The sequence below is a fragment of the Felis catus genome, chromosome B2 (genome assembly GCF_018350175.1).
Source record: "Felis catus isolate Fca126 chromosome B2, F.catus_Fca126_mat1.0, whole genome shotgun sequence".
Taxonomy (NCBI): Eukaryota; Metazoa; Chordata; class Mammalia; order Carnivora; family Felidae; genus Felis; species Felis catus.
Window position 1 is genome coordinate 96,928,322 of NC_058372.1, and position 27,037 is coordinate 96,955,358.

The 27,037-nt window shown below is 36.2% G+C and overlaps 1 protein-coding gene across 1 annotated transcript in view; it reads right to left on the bottom strand.

The window, feature by feature from the left end:
* SEC63 (SEC63 homolog, protein translocation regulator) overlaps positions 1-27,037 on the bottom strand; it is a 74,382-nt gene that overhangs the window by 40,417 nt on the left and 6,928 nt on the right. The window contains exons 2-7 of the mRNA XM_003986424.6: positions 17,076-17,175; positions 12,036-12,150; positions 10,418-10,530; positions 2,599-2,660; positions 1,957-2,015; positions 379-429 (exon numbers count right to left, since the gene is read on the bottom strand). Coding sequence (XP_003986473.2) covers positions 379-429; positions 1,957-2,015; positions 2,599-2,660; positions 10,418-10,530; positions 12,036-12,150; positions 17,076-17,175 — 500 coding nt within the window. The remainder of the gene's footprint in view (positions 1-378; positions 430-1,956; positions 2,016-2,598; positions 2,661-10,417; positions 10,531-12,035; positions 12,151-17,075; positions 17,176-27,037) is intronic.

A 27,037-nucleotide genomic window follows, 5' to 3' on the forward strand; every position in this document is an offset into this window, starting at 1 on the left:
ATAGAAAGACTACATTTTTTTTTAAAGTGTGTATGTAAACATGATCCATAGAAAAATATCCGAAAGGGAGAGCACCAAACTTAGCAGTGATTATCTCTAACAAAGAAATGAAGTTGAGGGAGACGGTAAAGGAAAACATTCCAAACTCTACATATACCTGTATTATTTCACTTATATGTAACTTTTGTATGGGAGGAGATATACTTTCACATACTTAAATGATATCACCTTTAGAAAACCTTTAAAGTATAGATGAATAGAAGATTCTTAAAATTCAAGGATCAATGGATTATATTCTAATACAAATTATAGGAGGCTCCAAAGCACGCCACCAATTCCCTTTCCAAAAAAAAGTTAATAAAAAGAGCTAGCACTTACCACAACAACTGGAAGGATAACCATGAATGCCAATCCATATACAAGTAAAACCTAGAATTGAAGAGAAAAAAAATTATGGCTTTCACAGGTAAATTATAAAAACATCCATGAACACTTACCTTGAGGCTTGCATGGGGGAGGCACTAACAAAAGCACTCTTCAGGGAGCGTGGGTGGCTCAGTCAGTTAAGCATTTGACTCTTGATTTCGGCTGAGGTCATGACTTCAGTTACTGAGTTCAAGCCCCACATCGGGCTCTGTGCTGACAGCACGTAGCCTGTTTGGGATTCTGTCTCCCTCCCTCTCTACCCCTCCCCCATTTGCTAGCTCTTAAAAGAAAAATGAACTCCTAGAAACAAAAAAAAGCACTCCTCTTATATTATTTCATTTAATTCTTACTTCATTTTCAAATTTTATGAGAAAGCTACCGTTATTATTTTTCTTCTGCAAATAGAAAACCTGCAGCACACATAGGTTACAGGACTTGTCCTAGGTCACACAGCTAGTAAGTGGACTGGAATCCAGGCATTTCAATTCTAAAACTTACGCTCTTATCCAATATAACAAGTCACCTTTTAATTTGCTCTGTAAATAATACCGGCAAAACAGCTTTTATAAACTATATTTTCCTTCCAGTCAGATACTTATACCTCTACACGTTAGTAAGTAGTTAGTGCCTTGGAAATAAATGATAGAATCCTGGTTTCTTATCAAGGAGCAACTTCATAATGTTCTATTTACAAGTAATTTCTGTCTATTGGTCTTAGATTTTTCTCCTACTGCTTGATTCCAAATCTGGTAGCTAACTATCCTCTTCTCCAGTATTCCCACAGTAATCCTAAGCATGATAGTAGACACACTTACACACAGAAAGCATACATCCCTAAGATAACAAATGTTTGTCAGCCATAAAATAACATTAAATAGCCATTTTCAAAACAAATTACAGACTATATGAATGTTTTTATTGCTTCAAAGATAGCTCCTAATCATTTTTAAGATATGTGAAATAGGGAAACATCTATTCCTGAACAGTAAGTTAATTCCTGATGTTTCAGAGTTGTAAAATCTATCACCGAATAAAAATCTGATACCCTACTGCCTCCCTAAGTACCATATGGAATATATATCATTAATTTAACATATATTAACATTAATTTCACCTGGGTAAATGTGAAAGGAAGGATATTAACATTAATTTCACCTGGGTAAATGTGAAATGAAGGATAATTTAAATTTTGAGCACTACTTAGGATAAATACCATATAAAACCATAGTTCCCCAAACCAAGGATAAGACCCAACCTGAAACTACCTCCAAAAGAAATCACCACAGCTTTAAGGTTTTAAAACAACATTTAGAACACACTGCCCTTCCTCTGAAGAAAAACAAGCAAAAAAAATCCACACCGCCCCAAACAACAACCTAATAATGGGAACCAATTCTTTTCTTTATTATATAAAAAGTTTTCATAATACACAATTAAATTAAAGACAGCATAACAGTATTTTGATATAGCTCTCCATAGTACTAAGATATATCTAGCACATTATAATGTGTCCTATTTACATGTACTCACCAAAATTGAGTTTTTCTGGTCAACTATCCAAGCTGGCAGGGCAATTCCAAAGCTTGTGGCTAAAACAGGAAGAGTATTTCTGAAGAATCTGCACTTCCAATTTTATTTATTTATATTTCAAAATTCTGCACCCCAACCCTTCCCCCCGCCAAAAAAAAATCTTTCAGAAAGATTATATTATGTGTGTTCCCATTACAGAAAGGTCGATAGATTTTTCCAGAAGTGGGGGCAGGGGGGACTCGACCAAAGTATATGAATTCCTTCTTAGGAAATCTAAATTTTTTTATATGTCATTATGTAAACACTATGAATATATGATAAAATGTTTAAAGTCAATAAAGAAAAACAGATTGTTTTCATCCAATTTTTATCAACTGCTAATTGGAAATGAATGACAATGATCACTCTTCTCATCAGACCAATCTGAGTTCTATCTTTCCAACTGGCTGCTAGAAAGAAAAATAAAAATTAGCTAAAGGAAACTCAATTTACATATCTATTTAACTCCTTGAGGTTATAATTTTCCTATTCACAAACTAAGAATCAAATATTCCTTTCAATCTATTAATATTTTCACTTAAATACACAAACACACACACACACACTATACCACTAGTAATTTTTGATTATTATTTACCACACCTTGAGGGCCATCTGGATTTCCAAACTCTTCCCAGTTTTTCCGGGACTCTTCATCAGTTAAACTAGCATTAAGAACAAAATTGCAAAATTAGAAAACCACATCTGGAAAGTACTCACATATACAAACTCTATTAATGAACCAACTCATTTCTTATAGATATTAATTTCAGGAAATCAAGAAAAGTCTCTCTGAAATCAGATAAAAATAAAGGAATTCTACATTAAAGAAAATGCTAACTATTGAGACTTTAGAGAAATTCCTGGTTGGCCTGTGGGTTCTGAAATTTTGCCAGTTCAAGTTGGAAGATAAAACTTTACAAATTTTCTAAGCAAGCAGGGAGGATTACAGGGACTTTTTTCTTATATCCTTATACATTTTCCAAAATTTCTTCAATGAGCTTTGCTTATACTTTAATAACATATACCTACTTATAAACCCACTACAAATTAATAACAATCATCCCTCCAAAACTGGTACCACATTCTCAAAAGAAAAAAATGAACACCTGGAAAATTCCAATGCTACAGAAAAGGTCATTTTGCATTGTGCTGAGGTCACAATTTTCTCCTAAAACAACTGCCAGGACTAGGGAAAAACCTGCTGAAACAACGTTTTTCTAATCCAGCAATATAAAAGTGACAGAGTGATTTAAAAAAAAAAAATTTTTTTAATGTTTATTTACTTTTTGAGAGAGAGAGAGAGAGAGAGAGAGAGAGAGAGAGAGAGCGAGCGCATGAACTGCGAAGGGGCAAAGAGAGAGAGGGAGACACAAAATCCAAAGCAGGCTCCAGGCTCTGAGCTGGCGGCACAGAGCCCAACACAGGGCTCAAACTCCCAAACCATGAGATCACGACCTGAGCCAAAGTCAGACATTTAACCGAGTCACCCAGGCACCCCCAGAGTGATTTTTTTAACACCTAAAAAGAAATATAACCCTTGACCTGGGCAGTGGTCCAAGGCACAGAATGAGAGTGGTTTTATTTCAGATCCCAAGATAGATGTTAAAAAAAAAAAAAAACACCGAAAGAAATTTTCAATTCCTTCAAAAACTTTACGTTGTTAAGGAGACAAGGCAGACACACACAAAAATGACCAGTAAGATCGTAAGAAAGGCATTTTTGAAGTCCATGTGGCAAAAGATTATGTTTATGTCCAAATCTAATTTTAACAGTATTTCTATTTCCCAGAACATATGCACATAGGATACAATGTAGTTTTCTATTCAACAAAGCTCCACAGTAAGAGACAGAATGCAGAAGTACCTTTAAAAAAACAGCAACAATTTTCAAAGAGTTCAATTTTTTTTCACCTAAACCATAATTTCTATCTTTTATTATTATTATTTTTTTTTAGGTAAGCTCTACACCCAATGTATGGGCTTGAACCCATAACCCTGAGATCAGGAGCTGTATGTTCTACCAAATGAGCCAGCCAGGTGCCCCCCTATTTTTATTTTTTTTAATTGAAGTATAGTTGACACACAATGTTACATTAGTTTCAGGTATACAAGATAGTGATCTGACAAGTTTATACTTTATGCTATGCTCACCACTAACATAGCTACCATCTGTCACTACACCAATGCTATTATAATACCATTGACTATATTCTCTATGTTGTACGTTTTATTCCTTCTATAGACTTATTCTTAGACTATTATCTATAAACTTATTCTTTCTATAAGTCTGTATCTTCCACTCCCCTTCACCCATTTTGCCCATTCTTCCATCCCATTCCCCTCTGGCAACCTGTTTGTTCTCTATATTAATGGGTCTGTTTCTGCCTTTTGGTTATTCCTTTGCTTTGTTTTTTAAGTCCCACATATAAGTGAAGTCATATGATATCTGCCTTATTTCAGTTAGCATAATACCCTCTAGATCCAGGTCCATCCATGTTGTCACAAATGGCAAGATCACATTCCTTTTTATAGCTGAATAATATTCCATTGTATAAATGAATACCACATCTTCATCCATTCATCTATCAATGGATACTGAGTTGCTTCTATACCTCAGCTCTTATAAATAATACTACAATAAACATAGGAGTTCATGTATCTTTCTGAATGAATGTCTTTGCTTTCTATGGGTAAAAACCCAGTAATGCAATTACTGGATGATATGGTATTTCTACTTTTACTTTTTTGAGGATGCTCCATACCAGTTTCTGTAGTGGCTGTACCAATCAATAAACATTCCTACCAACACTGCACAAGGATTTCTTTTTCTTCTCATCCTCGCCAATACTTGTTATTTCTTGTCTTTTTTATCTTAGCCATTTTGACAGGTCTAAGGCGTTACCTCATTGTGGTTCTGATTCGCATCTGCCTGATGACTAGTACTGCTGAGCATATTTTCATGCATCAGTTGACCATCTATATGTATTCCTTGGGAAAGTATCTATTAAGGTCCTTTGCCCATTTTTTAAAAATCATATTGTTGGGTTTTTTGGTGTTGAGTTGCTAAGTTCTTTATATATTTTGGATATTATTAACCCCTTATTGAAGATATCATTTGCAAATATCTTCTCTCATTCAATAGGGTGCCTTTTTGTTGGTTTCCTCTGCTGTGCAAAAGCTTTTTATTTTGGTGTAGTCCCAATAGTTCATTTTTGCTTGTCTCCCTTGCCTTATGATTTTAATATTATTTTTTTGGGGCTTCAGCTCATGACCATGAAAGCAAGAGTTGAATGCTTTGAGCCAGCCAGGTGCCCCTACCTTATGATCTTCATCTAGAAAGACTGCTAAGGTGGATGTCCAAGAAATTAGTGCCTATGTTCTTCTAGGTGTTTTACGGTTTCAGATCTCATAATTACGTCTTTTATCTATTCTGAGTTTATTTTTGTGTATGAAGTAAGAAAGTGGTCCAGTTCCATTCTCTTGCATGTAACTGTCTAGTTTTCCCAGCACCATTTACTGAAATGACTGTCTCTCCCCAGAGTATATTCTTGCCTCCTTTGTCATACATTAAATGACCATATAAACGCAGGTTTATTTCTGGGCTCTCTGTTTTGTTCCGTTAATCTATGTTTCTATTTTTGGGCCACTCCTATACAGTTTAATTACTACAGCTCTGTAGTATAGCTTGAAATCTGGAATTGTTATACCTCCAGCTTTGTTCTTTCTCAAGATTGCTTTGGCTATTCAGGGTCTTTTGTGGTTCCATACAAATTTCAGAATTATTTGTTCTAGTTCTGTTGGTATTTTGATAGGGATTGCATGGAATCTGTAGATTGCTTTGGGTAATACAGACATTTTAACAATATTAATTCTTCCAACCCATGAGCATAAAATATCCTTCCATTTGGTTGTGTCATCTTTAATTTCTTTCATCAGTATTTTATAGTTTCCAGAGTATAGATTTTTCACCTCCTTAAATTTATTTCCAAGTATTTTATTCTTTTTGATATAATTGTAAATGGAACCATTTTCTTAAATTCTCTTTCTGCTACTTCATTATTAGTGTGTAAAAATGCAACTGATTTCTAGGTACTAATTTTGTATCCTGCAACTTTACTGAAGTCATTTATTACTTTTAATAGCTTTTTAGAGATCTTTAGGGTTTTCTTTTTTCTTTTCTTTAATGTTTTTTAAATTTTTTTTAACGTTTATTTTTTTTTTTTTAATTTTTTTTCAACGTTTATTTATTTTTGGGACAGAGAGAGACAGAGCATGAACGGGGGAGGGGCAGAGAGAGAGGGAGACACAGAATCGGAAACAGGCACCAGGCTCTGAGCCATCAGCCCAGAGCCTGACGCGGGGCTCGAACTCATGGACCGCGAGATCGTGACCTGGCTGAAGTCAGACGCTTAACTGACTGCGCCACCCAGGCGCCCCATTTAACGTTTATTTTTAAGGGGAGGGGAGGGGAGGGGAGGGGAGGGGAGAGAGAGAGAGAGAGAGAGAGAGAGAGAGAGAGAGAGAGACTGCCAGTGGGGGAGGGGCAGAGAGAGACAGACAGACAGGCAGACAGACAAACACAGAATCTGAAGCAGGCCCCAGGCTCTGAGCTGTCAGCACAGTGCCCGACACGGAGCATGAACCCATGAGCTGTGAGATCATGACCTGAGCCGAAGTCAGACACTCAACCGACTAAGCCACCCAGGCGCCCCTTTTTAATGTTTATTTTTGAGAAGTAGAGAGACAGAGTGCAAGCAGGGGAAGGACAGAGAAATAGAGAGGGGGAGACAGAATCCCAAGCAGGCTCCAGGCTCTGAGTTGTCAGCACAGAGCCCAACATGGGGCTTGAACTTGGGAACAGCAATATCATGACCTGAGCCAAAGTCACTTAACCAACTGAGCCACCCTAGGGTTTTCTATGTACAGTATCATGCCATGTACAGATGATGACAATTTAACTTCTTCCTTACCAACATGGATGTCTTTTACTTCTTTTTCTTTTCTGATTGCTGTGTCTAGCACTTCTAGTACTATGTTGAATAAACATGGTGACAGTGGACATCCTAGTCTTATTCCTGCTCAGTTTTTCACCTTTGACTTTGATGTTAGCTCTGTGTTTTTCATATATAGCTTTTATTATGTTGAGGTACATTCCCTCTAAATCTACTTTGAGAATTTTATCATAAACATATGAATTTTGTGAAATACTTTTTCTACATCTACTGAAATAAACATCTGATTTTTATTCTTCATTCTGTTAATGTGGTGTATCATACTGACTGATTTTGCAGATACTGAGCCATTCTTGCACCAGAATAAATTCTACTTGATTGTGATGAATGATCTTTTTAATGTACTGTTGAGATTTGGTAATACCTTGTTGAGAATTTTTATATCTATGTTCAACAGGGATTGCAAATATTTTTAAACTTCTCTGGTCATTTAAGAAAACAAGTATGTTGACATCCTCAGTCCCTTTTTAACCATAACTCCACTTACGCTATTTGACCACGGCCAGAGTAAAATAAAGAAGCCAACAAAAAGCACTATCAGGGAGACTGCAACTTCAGAAGAAGGGGTGCGTATGGTAGCTCTGTTTGGCTAAGGGAGGGATGTTTCTCAAAAAATTTTGCCCTGGTTTCCCTGTACAACTGCCCACTCACTTAGGACTTCAGCTATTCGCCCTTCTAACCAGAATTTTTTTCCAAACATAACTCTATCCCCTCTACTTTTCTGACGATAGCAACATAATAAACTGCTGTTTTCCAAACAATGCCCTCAAATTTCACAAAATAAAGCACAGTTCACATCATAGAAGCACTTGATTTTTTCAAACTGCACACACAGCTGATTACAATTCCATTAACTCATTCATTAAGCTGACTTGTACAACTGGTGTGAGACACGCACCATGTTCAATATTCAAATTAAAGAAATCATCAACTTTTTAAAAAGTTGTTAGAAAGCAACTAACTTTTGGATAGTTATTAGTGCTTCAGTAAAATACCACTTCTAAGACTTAAAGTACTTAAAAGTTATGTAATTTTAGTATAATTCATATATAATGAGCTTAAACAAGACCAATGATATTAACAGAACTTTCAAAAATTCAATGAGTATAAGGTTTCCTAAACATGATTATATATCTTAATTTTGGAGGTAGGAGGCTGTGTCATAGATTCTATTACGAATCTGATAAGATCTATAACCCTTCTGCTCTAGAAAAATGCACAGTTACAAATACACATATACAGTTTCGGGGGCCCCAGATCATACAACCCAATCTAGAGAATGCTTTCATTAAATTATAGGTGAATGACCCTGAGTTGACTACGTAAAGCAAAATTACATATTCATATATAGTAACACATGAAAACACATGTTTTTAAAAATTAAAATAGCTTTAAAATAACATCTAGGGGTGCGTGGGTGGCTCAGTCAGCTGAGCATCCAACTTCAGTTCAGCTCATGATCTCACGGTTCATGGGTTCGAGCTCCAGTCAGGCTCTGTGCTGGTAGCTCGCAGCCTGGAGCCTACTTCTGATTCTGTGTCTCCCTCTCTCTCTCTGCCCCTCCCCTGTTCATGCTCTGTCTCTCTCTCTCTCTCTCTCTCTCAAAAATAAATAAACTTAAAAAAAATGTTCCTTTAAAATAAAATAACCTCTATGTTGTCCACTCACTATACAGTAGGTTAAAAACAGGTTTTACACCCAAAAACCAAATCTCAACTATATGGTTATAGAAAAAACAGAAACTATGAACCAGAAAATTCAATAGTTGGTCTAACTCCTCAAAAATAACCAGAACTCCTTTTCTTTAAGTTAGAAACTGGTGTGAAGAAATAGGAATCACCCAAGCCTATTATTGTAATGGGCACATAAGGGAAAAGAAAATCTCCTGAATAACCAAAGCAAATTCTAAAAAGCTTTGCAGATCAAAGCCTTTAAATGCTGCTTGAGTTATACTTGGGCTGCTAGAGTAATGCATAAAAACCGGGAACTTCAATCACTCAGAACTTGTAATTAGTAAAACGTACCTTTATCTAATTCATTTATACTTATACAAGCTACAAGATCTCAAAGTTCTGGGTCCCATAATCATTTTACTTCTTCATTTGTCTGATGGACCATCAACTATTTAAGACATTTTAAACACAAAACATTCTATATCTTGATCAGGTAATTGAGTTAAAACCAAAAGCCATATATTATTCTTCTGTACTTTTTAGAACAGTGACCATACATCATAAAGAGTCAGATTTCCATTAACTTGAGGACAAATTCATGAACTTAAAAATGTTACAATACCTGGGGTGCCTGGGGTGGCTGAGTCAGTTAATCATCTGACTCAATTATGGCTCAGGTCATGATCTCCTGGTTGTGAGTTCGAGCCCCACATTGGGCTCTGCGCTGACAGTTCAGAGCCTGCTTGGGATTTTCTCTCTCTCCCTCACTCTCTCTCTCTGTGCCCCTCACCAGCTCGCTTGCTCTCTCTCGCTCTCAAAATAAATAAATAAACTTAAAGTTACAATACCTGAAAACTAAATTTAAACTAAAATTAAAACTACTAAATAATCTTAGCTATCTGACTTTCTCTGGGTATCTTTAATTCTTCTGAAATTACCTGAAGACAGCAACTAAGGCACTGAAACACTTGTGCAATGAGAGTCAATGGCCGGAGGAGACACAATGAAAAAAGGGGGAGACACCAACTGAAAGACTGTAATCTGGAGGACATCTGCTATGCAGAAAATGTAGTATACCCTTCAGAAGCTCCTAATGGCACTGCTTTATTGCAGAATCGTATTCACATATGTAACAAGCAGCTCACAAAAAAGAGGGGACAGGAGACACAGTCAATAGACTTTTATTAAGCATATCTTGTCCGTATTTAACTCTTTAATTCAATGCAAGAGCTATATGGGGATATGCCTATGAGTCCTGAAGAATCCAGCTAACTTTTACCTCTTGTAATATTAACACTCAAGGAAGAGCTACCTCTAATTTTATACACTCTATCCTGTTTCCCAAAAATTAAACTAGTCTTTACATAGTTTAATGAGACAGCTACATTTCCAAAACAAGAGAAATAGATCTAGCTTAATAAAAGCCTAGAAATGAAAACAAGGTGTAAGCATATCTTCTTCTAATCAGGATACTTCGAAAATAGCTCAATTAACTTACTACTTAATTTAACTAACATCACAGGGCAAAAGCACTACTTTAACTAATTTACTTAAAATTCAAGTTTAGTTAAATTAGCACTTTTGGGTTGTCATGCAGTTCCATAAATAATAGATTCAACACATGAGGTTTTTAGCATTTCAAAGTGCCCGACAACAATTTTATTTACTATTTCATTCAAATAAAGAACTTTCTTTACCACTTCTAAAAACGTGTAATGGGTCCTATGATACTTACGCTGCATAAGCTTTTGCTATCCTCATGAACATAACTTCATCACCTCCTTTATCTGGATGATATTTAAGTGACAGCAAACGATACTGTTTCTTAATTTCTGCTACCGTTGCCCCCTGAAAGGAAAGCTTTGTTTTAGTAAAACTAAGCACAATGCTGTAAAAACATAATTCATCCCATTTTGAACTTAAAATATAAACTATTCAATATTTTCAGAGGGGCTCCTGGGTGACTCGGTTGGTTAAGTGTCCAACTTCGGCTCAGGTCATGATCTCGTAGTTTGTGGGTTCAAGCGCCACATCAGGCTCTGTGCTGACAGCTCAGAGCCTGGAGGCTGCTTCGAATTCTGTGTCTCCCTCTCTCTCTGCCCCTCCCCAACTTGTTCTCTCTCTCTCTCTCAAAAATAAATACTAAAAAAATGTTTTAAAATATTTTCAGAAAGAGAAAGTGTTTTCATCCTATATACTTGTCCCTTAAATTTCATCCCATGTATTTTTAATAAAAATACACTTATTTTGTCCAATATATTTATTTTATTGAGCACCTACATGTTGTGCAGTACACTAGGCACCAATGATTTAAGAGTAAAACTACATAAGGCCACACTGAAATAAAAGGACAGTAACATTTAAATATCAAAGAATGATCACAGTAAATTAAGTCTCTCTGAAGAAACCCTCAAATCAAAGATTAACTTCCCTTCTAAGAAATAATCTGAAGAAAATCTGGTTTCATCTGCTTATCAATATTTTAATATTAAATAAATACTTAAGAAGGTTACCTTAGCTGTTTCCTAATTAGACTCAATTTCTATTAATAAACTTTTCATATTAATTTTTATGGCATTAGGTTGCCCACAAATCTTTTATTAGTCTTAAAGCAAATTTTGCTTCTCCAAAACAGAAAACTAGGTATGTTTCATATTTATATTATATTATATGAACCTCTGGATCAAGCCATCTACTGAGCAAATACTAGAAGTAAAAAAAGTGGTTTGGGGGAAAAATAGAAAGAGCACTAGATTCAGCTTGGCTACTAAGAAGTTATGGCACTCCAGGCAAGACACAATTTTTCAGGCCTTGTTTTCTCCATTGGAAAAAAAGGCTAGAGGATCTCTAGCATTCATTTCAGTTCTAACTTTCCTCTGATATATCTAAAAGACTAATTTTCTATTGGGATCCATCAATCAAGTTCAATCAGGAAATCACCTAAAGAGTATATCCAAGGTTAAAATGAAACCAGTTCTTTGTAAGACACAAAGACTTAAACACACTGCCTTAGTGTCATCTAACAAAGGGTCATAAGATTTTTATCATTCAACCAACATAAATGAACTCCTGGTTTTAACTTTGCATTAAACCAATCCTACACAAGTCTTTAAAAAATATACTAATTTCTCATCTCACTTCAAATATTCTTACATTTTAGCAATTACAAACCAAGACTTACTAGAATGGCAATCAACATTTGTAGCTTAAAAATCATATATACATTAGAATAATAGATTAAATATCCAAAGTCTCACTTCTTTAGGCACAACCCAATTTCTTTTAGAATTTAGACTTACAGTATTTTCATGGGATCAATAAACTAATGTGCATTATATAAAAATACTACTTACAGGATCCAAATTTAATACTTCATAAGGATTGTATTCTTGATATTCTCGGTCTGTTTTGGAAACCTTGTATACAAGGAATAAGAACAATGCCCATCCTGCAAGCAGAACTATTTTCCTGTTTAGGAAAAAGATAAGTAAAGTATAAATAAATACATCTATATGGTTTTCCTTTAAGAGTCTATAAAGACATTATGGCAGATCAAGGCAATAAAACAATCTAAAGTGTATACATCGCTATGCTATTGAGTCAATTCTACAATCCCTAGGTTGTAAACTCCTGTTACAGCCAGAACAGTGTCTTTTTTACCTATGAATTCTCTAGAATCTAATATAGTCTTGCATCTAGAGTCTTGCATGTGATATTCCCTCAATTACTATTTGCAGAATTTTATGTGTAGAACTTAATTCAACTTACTAACTTATTGGTCTCATTATATTAGATCAAAATATATCAATACTAAGTATTCAGTAAACCATGTAATGTAAAAAAAGAGCTGCTCTTACCCTTGCAATTACACTTTTACTAAGATAAACTATAAAAAATGGGTCAATTATGCAATGATGAAGGAATAGCCTTGTTTATAACAGTAAAACTTCAGAAACAAACTCAATGTCCATTTATATAGAACTAATTAAATAAACCATTTATAGGAGATTAATTAAATAAACCAAGACACAACCAAACAATTAGCCAACACAGATATAGAAAGATGCACATATAGGTTAAAAAAGGATATAAAGGAACATATGGTTTGGAAAAAACCTAATTTCTCCTCTCCAATATGTTTTATTTAGTAAAAATATTTAAAAGACTGATATTAGCAGTGTTGGAGAGGCTAAAGAAAAAAGGAAGACTCATACACTCTAAACTCTGAAAAAATATCTGGCAATACGGTCAAAAACCCTAAAGTACACACCCTTTTAACAATCTACCTCAAGAAATTTAGAAGGAAATAAACTAGAATTAAGTATACAAAGGATAAAAAACTGGTCACAGATATAAATAACAGCAGAAAACAAACACAGAGATGTCCATCAATAGAGTAGTGACAAATAAATTAACAGTATATTCATAAAGTGAAATATCATCTAGGCAATAAAGACAGTATTTGCTGTGGAAGATTATCTATTGTTAACTTTTTAAAAGAGGGACTCCTGGGTGGCTCAGTCAGTTAAGCGCAGGCTCTTGGTTTTGGCTCAGGTCAGTCTCGCAGTTTTGTGGGTTCAAGCCCCATGTAGGGCTTTGTGCTGACAGTGTGGAGTTTGCTTGGGATTCTCTCTTTCCGTCTTTCTCTGCCCCTCCCCCACTTGCACTGTCTCTGTCTCTCTCAAAATAAATAAATAAACTAAAAGAAAATTTTAATTAAAAAAAAGAAAAACAGCTTTCAAAAATATATGTATTATATAATGCTATTTTTACAGATAAAAGTTTATTATAAATAAAAATATAGATGGTAAATCATCTTAACAGTGGCTATCTTTAAGTGATGAAACTGAACAATTTTTTTTTATGCCCTTTAACATCAATTTGTTATGCTGAGTAGGAACTGTTAAACACATAAAATGAATCACAGGAAACCTAACCAAACAAATTGGAGTGACCCGTTTTCAAAGACAGAAAACATTCCATGTGTTTAAGCTCACTTGGTAGAAATCTAGCTTAAATATGTTTACTTGGAATGAGACTCTATGATCAAGTTCCAACCTACCTAATGACCTTTATCACCCTTATTTAAAACAAACAAACACAAAAAAACCATCTCCCCAAGCTCCCTAAGCTTTTCCCACCATCATGCTTTTGCTCTTGAATCTTTCTACTTAGAATTCCCATTCCCCATCTCTGCCTATCCAAACACTATTCATCCTTCCAGACTCATACCTCAAAGCAAGCCTTACCTTTGCCAAGGTCATCAATGGAGAAACAGCCAAAAAGAAGCAAAAGAAGTAAAACCGTGTCTCTCCCCCTCGAACTCACTGCAAGCTCCTTGAGCTGTGGACAGTATCTCACTCAGTTTTGACTAACCCCAGAGTAGCTTAAACACAGCTGGCATTCGGATGAAAATTTCTTTCTATCTGGCCAAAATAACGTTCTAATTCTTATTAAGGGCAAAATACAGTACTGCAAACGGCTTTCCATACTACCTAAACACCCAAAGACAAAGAGGATGCCATAACTGGAACACTCTTACCTAGCTATGTAGGGAGAGGTAATTAAGAACATAGGCTCTGAAATAAAACTACCTGAGGTCAAATCCCAGCTTCACTACTTATTAACTTAGAGATCTTGGAAAGTCGCTTTCTCCTTTACAACTCGGTTTCCAATTTTTAGGGTAGATTTAATAATTAAATGAGATTAGGTATGTAAAGCACCTAGAAGGTGCCTCACTGATAGCAAACAATCGATTCCTGTTAGCTGTTCTTAGTATCTCTGACCCAAATCTCAGCTCTGACCTCACTCAGAGAAGCCTTCTCTGTCTCAAGCCAGAGTTGAGAGCCCTTCCTCTGCACTTTCATGGCACCCACCTCACAGCCCTTATTATTATCATTACCTGTTTACTCGTATTTCTCACAACTGTTAAGTTGTTGAACCACATCTATTTGTTAATCACAATATATCAGCTCTTGGTACAACACCTGATACATACATAATAGGCATACAATAACTACTTATTGAATGAATAATGAAAATAATTTAAACAGTAATTTTCTAAAAATAAATGTTTATTCATTTTTGAGATAGTGTGAGCGAGGGAGGGGCAGAGAGGGGGACAGAGGATCTGAAGTGGGCTCTGTGCTGACAGCAGCAAGCTCAATGTGGGCTCAAACTCATGAACCATGAGATCATGACCTGAGCTGAAGTTGGACACTACCAACTGAGGCAACCAAGTGTCCCTAAACAGTAATTTTTAATTCAAACCCAAAGTTCGCTATACCTTCAATTTGCTAAAAAACACTTGAAAACCTACTTTATTCCCACACAAGTTAATAATTCCACATTTCGTTCTGCCAACTCCCCCAAAAGGCTAAGAAAGCTCAGAAAACAAAGATAAAATTGAAAACCACCAAAAACAAACAAATAAACAAGATTTAAAAGCAAACAAAGGTAGAAGGAAAATGAAAACACCTAGGATATGCTACACCCCATGATAGCTTTACATGTAGCACCTGGCTCTCTGAGACAAACTATAAAGGGAAGAGAAGACAACCTCATAACAGAATCCCTCAGAGGCTGATGAAAACTATAACCACCAATAAAGCCAGGTTTTCATTTCCTAAAAACCAAGCAAAGGTGGAAACATAATGGATTTCATCATGATCCCCACCCAATTTTTAAAAAACATTATTTAGGTCCTGTGAAAAGATAAGCATTTTTCCCTACATACAGGGTCAGTGATCAACTTGTGAAGTCTCGTGTTTTTCTTTAAGCATATTTTAAAGGTCATTTTGGAACCAACTTCCACAAATTAGAGCATTACACAATGACTGCTTAATTCTGAAAGAATGCTTTAAGGTTATGGAGCAAAAAGGTTTTGATGGTTTCTGACCTTATCTAAAATTGTTACCAGTTATCTATTTAATTCTTCCTTACTTATAAACATCCCTTAATCTGTACTTTCATTTAAGTAAATCAGTTTGCTAATCACTGAAGAGAACTTTACACAATTGGGCTTTTTCCTTGAAAACTGAAGTTCAGATACTAACAAAGTGTTGACCAAAGCCCAGAAAAGAAGAGATTGGGAGGGCAAAAATATTTGCCTTGCTGCCTCATAAAACTGTGAGAAGCAAAAGCAGAGTCAACAGTGAACATAAAACTACTCTTGTAAACACTAACTTTGAGTTTTAGTTTTGCATCGTTGAAGAACTCTTAACACCAAAGCTAAGATTTCCCTTCCTCTGTAAAGGAACTAAACTAGGCAAAGTCAAACCTTACAAAGAAAAACTATTTAAAACCCTTGAAGTTAGAGATGTTGAAAATTATCATCATTTAAACCAAGATCAAAAAATACATGGTTCTACTTTTACTAATTTCCTCTGCTAGTTCTTCCCCTCCTATCTACTGGATAGACAGATATAAGTAATTCACAAGATACAGTCCTCCTATAATGGCAACTCTTTCATCACCTATCAGATTCATCTACTACCTCAAAACTGACAACTCAGGGTGAAGGTCCAAAGCCTAGTCTCTAAACCGGCAGACCCCAGGCCCCTTTGCCTCACAAAATCAAACACTCCTGCTCTAATTAAAAATTCTAATGGCTTGTTTAATCAGATTGGCGTGCAAAAATAAAGGGTGACTAGGTCCCCGTTCCACCGCTTCTAGCTCCAGGAATGCTTCTAGCTCTCCAGGAGTGAAGAGAACCTCTTAGTCTCAGGTTCTTCATCTCAGAAAACAGCAAAAACATCTACTTTGAAGTTAATGATAAAATTAGGAGATAACACATAAAGCCTTAGCACATCTGGCATACAGTGTGTGCTCAATAAACCTTAATTATCACTATGAAATGCAAACTTGATCATGTCATCTCCCTGTTTTTGATAATTTTTTAAAGATTCCCCCATAATCTTTAAGGCAAAATTCAAATCCTGGCAAGATGCACAAGGTCTTCCTTCAAGATTTGACTTCCCTTTCTCCCATCCTCCCTCAAGTCAGAAGTACATTGTCTCAGGGTGCCTTGGGCGGCTCAGTTGGTTAAGCGTCCGACTTCGGCTCAGGTCATGATCTCATGGTTCATGGGTTTGAGCCCATCAGGATTTGTGCTGACGGCTCGGGCCTGGAGCCTGCTTCTGATTCTGTGTCTGCCTCTCTCTCTGCCCCTCCCCTGCTCATGCTCTGTCTCTCGAAAGTAAATAAACATTAAAAAAAAAAAGTACATTCTCTCTCCTAAATCATTCTGTTCAGACAGCTCTCAAACTCACATCTTACCCCTACTAAGGCTACAATTTCTTTAAACATATGTCTTATTCATCATTACACCCATATTTTATAGGATACCTAGCAAAGAATAAGAAGTATTTTTTTAATTGAAACCAATTACTTACTTTACAGTAGGAATAATATTTGGCTGGGGTTTTAATAACCGTAAACGATACCACATACATCTTCCATATACTTTTCTGATATTCTTTAATCGAATTTGCTCTGTCAAAACAATAAATAAATAAGATGATAAGTTGAAGCATTTTTCACTGTGAAGACAAAACCAGTTAATAACATACTAACCTTCATTACCATGCTAAATTTTGTTGGAGCATCAAAGTACTACCTTCTCAAATAACCTTTAAGAAAAATTCACAATATACGTTAATTTTTCTGCCACTCCAAACAAATGATCTATCTGGAAAATTTTGTTCAACTACCAGGCAACCATTTGCATATGAGACTTAAATAACTTCTAATCAAAAAACGCAAAAAAATGACTTGAATCCAAAATACTTAGTCACATAATCAGTAATTTCTGAGAAATGCTTTCTTCCTTTCCCTTCTGCTATAGGAGGTACAGAAAGTATAAAATAGTTGAAACATGCAGCTTATTAAGGAAGCTAAGCGGAAATGGTATTATTCAATCATGAAAATGTTAAATTAGAAAAGTCACCCAAACCCATAAGAAGTTAAAATAGGTTCATATAAGAGTTATGAAAGGCATTATTTTAGTCCTCAGAAAAAAATCTGCAATTCAACTAAAAAGGAATTAAACCAAGCCAAAATATCATGTATTGTTTTACTAATAAACTCACTACCAACCACTTGAATAAGTCTCCCAAGTTAAAAAAAAAAAAGTTATAAAATAAAAATGTACCAAAAAAATAAAATAAAATAAAATTTAATTTAATTTAATTTAAAAAAAATGTACCTCTTAGCAAAGATGGCATGCAGAAAGCAAAGGAAAAAAAACCCTGCCCCTCCCAAAGCCAAAGCCAAAACAAAGGCGTGGAAGGCCAAGAAGGCAGTGCTGAAAGGCAACCACAGCCACAAAAAAAAAAAAAAAGAAAAAGAAAAAAAAAAAAGATCTGCATGTTACCCACCTTCTGGTGGCCCAAGACACTCCAAAGGCAGCCCAAATATTTTCTCTGGAAGAGCAACAAGCTTGACCACTATGCCATCATCAAGTTCCCCCTGAGCAATGAGTCAGCCATGAAGAAGATAGAAGACAACAATACTTGTGTTCATTATGGATGTCAAGGCCAACAAGCACCAGATCAGACAGATTATGAAGAAGCTCTATGATATTGACAAGGGCCATGGTCAACTCCCTGATCAGGCGTGATTAAGAAGGCATATGGTCCACTGGCTCCTGACTATAATGCTTTGGATGTTGCCAACAAAAATGAGATCATCTAAATGGAGTCTAGCTGGCTAATACTAAATATAAATTTTTTCACAATACTAAAAAAACTACAAAATCACAGTCCTTAAAAGAGATGTTAGATAAGTAAAAGAACTTTGCCTATAACAGAATGCTCCAAAGCCACCATGTAAGAAGTCCAACTACCCTGTTACCACCATGCTTTGAGGAAAGCATCCACATGGAGAGCTAGGTGACAGGAGGTAGCAGAACCAACCAGGTGTGGTGAAGAGGGATCCACAGAGGGAAAGGGGTGGTGACAGAAAAGGAGACTGGTAACATACAGGGGGATTGATCAAATAAGTTAATACACAAAGGATAACTGGACTCAGAAGGGAGTTATATATATGAGAAAATAATAAGAATGAATCCTGTGGTACTGAATTGGAATTGAAGATATTGCTATAAACTAATATATTTTAATAAAGGATTACAGACGTAGACTTATATACATACACATATAGGCACTGTCTATTAAGTGAGCCTAGGAACAGTGCGTGAGACCAATAGCAGTAAGCACACTAGTACCCAGATCTAGTTTCTAAATACCATTCTCCACTAATAAGAACAAGGGATTCAAGTGCCTTCCCACAAATTACAAAAGGGAAAAAATAATTTTACAGTGGCAAAGTATGGTAGGCTGAATAATTGCCACCCAAGAAGTTCAGATCCTAATGGCCAGGACCAGTGACTACATTATCTTGCATGGCAAAAAAGACGCTACAGATCCAATTAAATTAAAGATCTTGAGAGAGAAGAGTATTCTATGTTATCTGGATGGATACAATATAGTCACAAGGGTCCTTATAAGGAGGAAGCCGGAGGGTCAAAGACAAAGAAGGTGATATGACAACAGGAGCAGATGGTGGAGTGATATCCTCTGAACATGGAAGGAGGAATCATAAGCCAAGGAGCCCAGGCTATCTCTAGAAGCTGGAAAAGGCAAGGAAATAGACTCTAACCAAGAGCCTCCAGGAAGAACCAGCTCTACGAACACCATGACTAGCCTAGTGAAATTGATTTTGGACTTCCAGCCTCCTGAACTGTAAGAGAATAAATTTACATTGCAATAATGTAATAAGCCATTAAGACTGTGGGAATTTGTTACAGCACCAATGAGAAACTAATACAGAAAGCCTGGCAGACATTATCTTAATCAGGTGCTCAGTAAACATTACCAGCAATGGGACAAAATGCAATCATATGCCATCTGATAGAACATAATAAGAGGAACACAGAATCACTTTTGTGAAATTCCTGCCTAAGATACAAATTTGAATCTAATCATGATTAAACACCAGCCAAATCCAGAGCCATCCTACAAAATAACTGACCTGTAATTTTGGAAGTCAAAAAGCTGAAGAACTGTACCAGACTAAAGGAGATTAAAGAAACATGTCAACTAAATGTCATGTGTGATTCTGAGCTGGATCTTTTGCTATAAACAACTTCACTGACACAAGTGACAAAACTTAAATGGGGTCTGAGAATGAAATGGTAGTAATATTAATTTTCTGATTTTCATGGTTATTTTCAAGACACTTGAAAATACCACTGGTGATTTTTTAATCTGTATTTCATTAAATTAAGCCTCCACAGTCTCCCATTTTCTATAAAACCACGGAAATGTTTGATAAGGTTATAAGAACAATGCAGAAGTCTCTTTATTAGCCAGCTTGATCTATTAAAAGGAATGACATTCTCCCAATGTCTCTAGCCAAAAAAAGTACACATGATTTTCAGTTACGTAGTTTTGCACAATGTGTATGTACCCTGTACGCCTCACTCTTCCAATCCAAAAATTAAATCTTAACCTTTTAGGAGAATACAGAAGTCAATCAATAAGTACTACAAGCTATGGTTTACACAGGAAGGCACTGGCATTTAGATTTCCAGCACAATTAAACATTCATAGCACACATTCCAAATCTCTGTATGAATGATCTCAAGTGAAAGTAACTACCACAAGTGAGGTCTTTCCAGGTAGTTTTTTAAAAGACACTTAGAATTTGTTTTTAAGTTCATTTATAAATTACTAGTGTTATAGCTAGTAAAAATTATGTTAGTAATACCATTTACTTATGATATAGTTTTTTAAAGAAATCAATACACATTTACAGAAAAGGGAAATTACAAAGTCATAAAACAATTCTGTGACTTAAACTATATAACAACATATTATGACTGCTCTCGGCAGGTGAACATAAAGTTTTTATGTCCGTGGGAATAGTACAGGTTTGGGAGAAGGTTAATATGGCTGTGCTTCATAAGCTATATAATGCCTTTTGCTAAAATAGTCACATCCATCTGCCCATGCCAGTATGATCTGCCAAGGTGTAGTATAACTGAGTGAACTCTTAGCACCATATTCCTGGAACCCAAAGAGCTGAAAGAACATTAGCCAGATCTTAAATCTTCAAACCTGTTTGCTTCATTACCGCAAAAGAATTTGTAAAACTCATGTACCTACTTGTAGGTTTCTCATTTGGCATCTCAAATTTTTCACCAGAAGTCTGAAGAGGTACAAAAGATGTCATTTCTGTTATGAGTTGACATTTTAAAATAAAATAGTTCCATCACTTTTAAACACACCACTTAAACCTAAAAACCACAGCAATTTCATACATTTACCATTTACAAAATTTCCCTTTACAAAACTTCATGAACAAGCCAGCCCTTCATTTTATTTCCCCCACATAATTTTATCCTAATGTAATATATTTTCATCCTAAGTCATTTCTTATAATACTGACACATACCTCTAAAAATTATTTTTTTTATTCCCTGTGACTAATGTTTTTCCCAACTTTTTGAAAAATTTCAAACCTTCAAAAAAGTTGAAAGATATCACAATGAAAACATCCTTCATCTAAATTCACCAAATGTTAACATTTTGCAACTCTTGGCTTTACCTCTAGTTCCCTCTTTCCCCTCCCACTTTTTTGTTTCTAAGTTTATTATTTATTGGGGGTGGGGGGAGAGAAAACATGTGCATGTACGAGTTGGGGGAGGGGCAGAGAAAGAGGGAGAGAGGGAATCCGAAGCAGACTCCCGCTGTCAGCACAGAGCCAAGTTTGGGGGCTTGATTTCAGGAACAGTGAGTTCATGACCTCAGCTGAAATCAAGAGGAAGATGCTTAACGGACTGGGCCACGCAGCCCCCTCCCCATTCTTTTTTATCTGAACTATCTTCCAGTAAACTACAGATATCAAGATGCTCCACCTATAAATCCTTTAGCACATACTGCCAAAAAAATCAGTATGTTTATCATACTCAGGTTTAACATCTATAAGCTTTTATATGTTAAAATTCGATGCTACGTTTTTTGGTATGAAGACAACATAAGTACTATAAATTGATAAATCACTAAAATTTGAGTAAAGTATCTGCTATGCTTTCTTTCACTTATAAGTTTGTAAATATCCCATATGTTCAAAAAAAGTTAAAACTCTAAATACTAAAACTTATTTTTAAAATAAAGGCACACTGTTGCCGGGGCGCCTGGGTGGCGCAGTCGGTTAAGCGTCCGACTTCAGCCAGGTCACGATCTCGCGGTCCGCGAGTTCGAGCCCCGCGTCGGGCTCTGGGCTGATGATGGCTCAGAGCCTGGAGCCTGTTTCCGATTCTGTGTCTCCCTCTCTCTCTGCCCCTCCCCCGTTCATGCTCTGTCTCTCTCTGTCCCAAAAATAAATAAATGTTGAAAAAAAAATTAAAAAAAAAAAAAAGGCACACTGTTGCCAATATGACACAATTTTAGACAAAAGAGCTTTAGACAAAAGAGGATTGACTAAACACTACTCACTATCATCAGATTATCTAAATTGGAAGATTTCAGAAACTTGGGTTCATCTGCCACCTATATCCCCTGCATACTCTGGTAACGAAGAAGGAAACCCGTTTAATTTATTAAATACTGTACTGAAAGTTAAAAACAGAACGGATGTATGCTACAGAACGGTTTTAAGTGCATCAGTTGTTTACCCTCATGATCACATGGCTGACTGGGAGCTGTGGTTCACGGCTGCTGCCCAGTACCATTAACAGCACTGTACCCCATGCCACTAGCCCAGAAAAAGATCAAAATTCAAAATGTGAAGCACAGTTTCCACCGAATGCGTATCAACTTCATACTTTATATTGGAAAATCCTAAGTCAAACCATTATAACCAGGGACCACCTGCAGGATATTTTATAGGATGTGATTTTTTAATTTTTCAAATGTCTATTTATTTTGAGGGGGGAGAGAAGAGGGAGAGAGCACAATCAGGGGAGGGGCAGAGAGAGAGAGAGGAAGAGAGAGGAAATTCCAAGCAGGTTCTGCGCTGCAGGGCTTGCTTAGGGGCTCTATTTCATGAACCATGAGATTGTGACCTTAGCCAATATCAAGAGTCAGACACTTAACCGACTGAGTCACCCAGCTGCCCCCAGTATGTGATTTCTTAAATATGTAACTAAAATTTTTTTTTAATTTTTTTTAACGTTTACTTATTTTTGAGACAGAGAGAGAGAGAGCATGAACAGGGGAGGGGCAGAGAGAGAGGGAGACACAGAATCTGAAACAAGATCCAGGCTCTGAGCTGTCAGCACAGAGCCTGATGTGGGGCTTGAACTCATGAACCACGAGATCATGACCTGAGCTGAAGTCGGATGCTTAACCGACCGAGCCACCCAGGCGCCCCTGTAACTGAAATTTTTTAAATAAACATTTTAAGTAGAAAAGACATTACCCATAAAAGGATATATAAAGTGGCCAAAAACTATTCTCCTCTCATTAAGAAATAAAATAGTCAAGATCTTGTCACTTCTCTGCTTAAAAACCTTCAATAACCTTCCCATCCAAACTTAAAATCCAAACTTCTTTCCCTGGCTTACAGACATGCTCTGCACCCCAGCTCCCTCTCTGAATTTATCCCAGATTATTCTCCTCACCTGACATACCCCTGCCACTCTGGTCTTCTCTGTTGGTGGAATATGCCCAACTTTTTTTTGCCTTAAAGGCTCTTGTACACACACAACTGTTCATTCAGCCTATAACAGGCTTTTCCTACCCAATTCAAACCTCTGAATAACTGGCTGCCTTTTGTCACAGCATGAAGGAATGTTCTCAGGAAGACTCTCTGAATACTCTACTTCTCTACACAGTACCTATCACTATCTGATATTTTATTGTTTATATGTAGTATGTCACTCATCTCCCCCACACTAGGATGTAAGCTTCAAGAGAATAAGGATCCCGCCTACATTGTTTATCCCACATTCCACTGCCTAGCACAATGCCTGGCAAATAATAGGTGCTTAATACATAATTGTTGAATGCATGAATTTTCTCATTTAGACTTCCCAGTAACCCTGAGGGCATGCATGTATGTATTATACTTTAAAAATGTTGAGGGCTGCCTGGGTGGCTCAGTAGGTTAAATGTCCCAACTCTTGATTTCAGCTCAGGTCATGATCTCACGGTTTGTGAGACTGAGCCCCACACTGAACTCTGCACTGATGCAAACCTGCTTGAGAGTCTCTTTCCCTCTCTCGCTGCCCCTCCCTCTCTTTTTCCCTCCCTCTCTCTGTCAAAATAAATAAATAAAACTGACGCCCAGAAAGGTTAACTTGTCTAAAGGCACAAAGTATGTATAATTATATAATGATACAAAGGAATAGCATATTAATCACTAAAGTATAGATATAGAACAAAGAAAATGAAAGCAAAAATAAACTATTAGGGCTACTCCAAAATAAAAAGCTTTTTGCACAGCAAAGGTAATCAACAAAAAGGAAAGGCAACCTACTGAATGGGAGAAGATATCTGTAAATGATATATCCAACAAGGGGTTAATATCCAAATATAAATAATTTACACAATTTGGGGTGCCTGGGTGGCTCAGTTGGTTAAGCATCTGACTTCAGCTCAGGTGATGATCTCCCAGTTCATGAGTTCAAGTCCCATGTCAGGCTCTGTGCTGACAGTTCAGAGTCTGGAGCCTGCTTCGTATTCTATGTCTCCCAATCTCTGCCCTTCCCCTGCTCATGCTCTGTCTCTCTCTCTCTCTCAAAACTTAAAAAAAAAAAAAAAAAAAAAGTACACAACACCAAAACCATAATTCTCTTACAAGAAAATGCAGGGATAAAATTTCATGACCGTGGATTTGCCAATGGATTCTTAGACAATAAAAACACAAGCAATGAAAGAGAAAATAAATTGGACTTCATCAAACTTAAAAACTTTCATGCATCAAAAGACACAAGAAAGTGAAAAGACAATCTATAGAATGGAAGAAAATCTTTTCAAACCATGTATCTAGCAGGGATTCATATCCAGAATGTATAAAGAACTCCTACAAGTTAACAAAAAAAAAAAGATAAACAACACATCGAGCTCTGCACAAAAGATTTGAATGGACATTTTTCCAAAGAAGATATACATATGGCCAACAAACAAATGAAATGATGCTCAAAATCATTAGCCACTAGGGAAATGCATATCAAAACCATAATGAAATACCACTTCACATCTATTACAATGGCTATAATTTTTAAAGAATGAAAAATAAGCAAAGAGAATATGCAGAAATTAGAACCCATCTACATTGCTGGTAGAAATGCAAAATGGTGCAGCTCTGTGGCAGTCTGGCAGTTCCTCAAGAAGCTAAACATAGTATTACCCTATGACCCAGCAATTCCACTCTTAGTAATATATACCCCCAAAAAACTGAAAATAAGGACTTAAAGAGATACTTATATGACAATGCTCACTACAGCATTATTCACAATTCAATAGGGGCACCTGGGTGGCTCAAGTGTCCCACTCTGAATCCTGGCTCAGGTCATGCATAATCCCAGGGTCATGGGATCAATCCCCACACCAGGCTCCATGCTGAGTGCAGAACCTGCTTAATTTTTTTCTTCTCTCTCTCTCTCTGCCCCTCTCCCCTGTTCATGCCTGCACTCTAATTAAAAATAAAACAAAAAGCGTTCAACAGATGAATAAAAATGTGCTATATCCATACAATGGAATATTATTCAACCATGAAAAGAATGAAGTTCAGATACATGCTACAACATGAATGAATCTGAAAACGTTATGCTAAACGAAATAAGCTAGACACAAAAGGACAAATATTGTAGGATTCCACTTACATGTAATAACTCGAATAGGCAAATTTATAGAGACAAAAAGTAAATTAGAGTTTTTCAGGGGCTGGAGGAAAAAGTGAATGGGGAGTTATTGTCAATAGGTATATAATTTGTCTGGGGTGATGAAAAATATTGTAAACAGTGGTGATGGCTGCACAACATTGTAAATGTAATTAATGCTACTGAATTCTTCATTTAAAATGGCTAAAACTAGAAATTTTACATTATATATACTTTACCAAAGTATATATAATTATATAATATGATATAAACTTATCCAGTCTAAAATTTAAAAAGAAAAGATTCCACCTCAGCAGCATCTGAAGCATGTCCTGTTTCTTCCTATTGCCACCACCATTGTTCAGGCCCACATTATCCCTCTGCTTCTTAATCTCTGTTCTTTCTCATTCTATGAAACGTTATCACATTAATTTGCATACAACTGTAAAAATATGTTCTAAAATGTCCAAAAATGACATACTGTCAACCAAAAAACATATGAACTCTTCAGCTAGGCAGACAAGATTCTCCTTTTGACTTAAATCAACTTTTCAGATCTTTTCTCACACTTAATCAATGAATGATTTCTGCTTCAACTGATCTGTATTTTTAACATGTTCCATGCTTTCCAGCCTCTGTACTTTTTGCTCATATGATTTCGTTTTTTAATTATTATTAAAGATTTTATTTTTAAGTAATCTCTACACCTAGTGTGGGGCTCAAACTCATGACCTCAAGATCAAAAGTCACAGGGCCCACCGACTGAGCCAGCCAGGAGCCCCCCCCCCTCGTATGATTTCTTCTTTGGACCCCCAACCCCACCATTCAACCCATTAAATCTTTCTCATCCTTTAATAGTTTAGTCAAAATTGACCTACTCTCAAGAGCCTTTCCTGAACTCTAGATCCCCACTATCGTTACCAACCAAATGCAAATACTTTATCCACCTAACTTCCAAAGCACTTGTTTTCACTGCTCTTACATTTACTTTGTTGTGCTATGGATATAATTCACAGACTTGTCTAAACCTAATCCTTCCACCCCACCCAGATTACAAACTCTTATCAAAACAATGGCATTCATACTCCTATCTTCTGCCCTCCTGGTACAGGCAAACAGCTAAGGCTCAAACAATAACTACTAGATATAACCAAACAAGCAAAAAACCTACTTTCCAGATGAAAATCCCTTCATCCATACGGACACAAACACAATCTCAAAATGTAAAAGGAACGCCTTTTTAAGAGAATGAGCCAACATCTTTCAAAGAAACAATGTGATGGTAAGAATGTGTAACATTTCTTATTGATAAAGTCTGGTAACAGAAAACCTTTTTTAAAAGAAAGTCCACGTACAGTATGGATATATTTGTTGTGACTTCCCTTATGTCTGAATAAAAAGTATGACTAAGGGAACAAATATCTGAGAAAATGAAAATAGGACTATCTTTGTTTTTCAGGTTCTTCCAAGATGAAGCAAGTATGCAGTATGACCTTTAAATAAAAACAACTGCAACAATGCATTTAC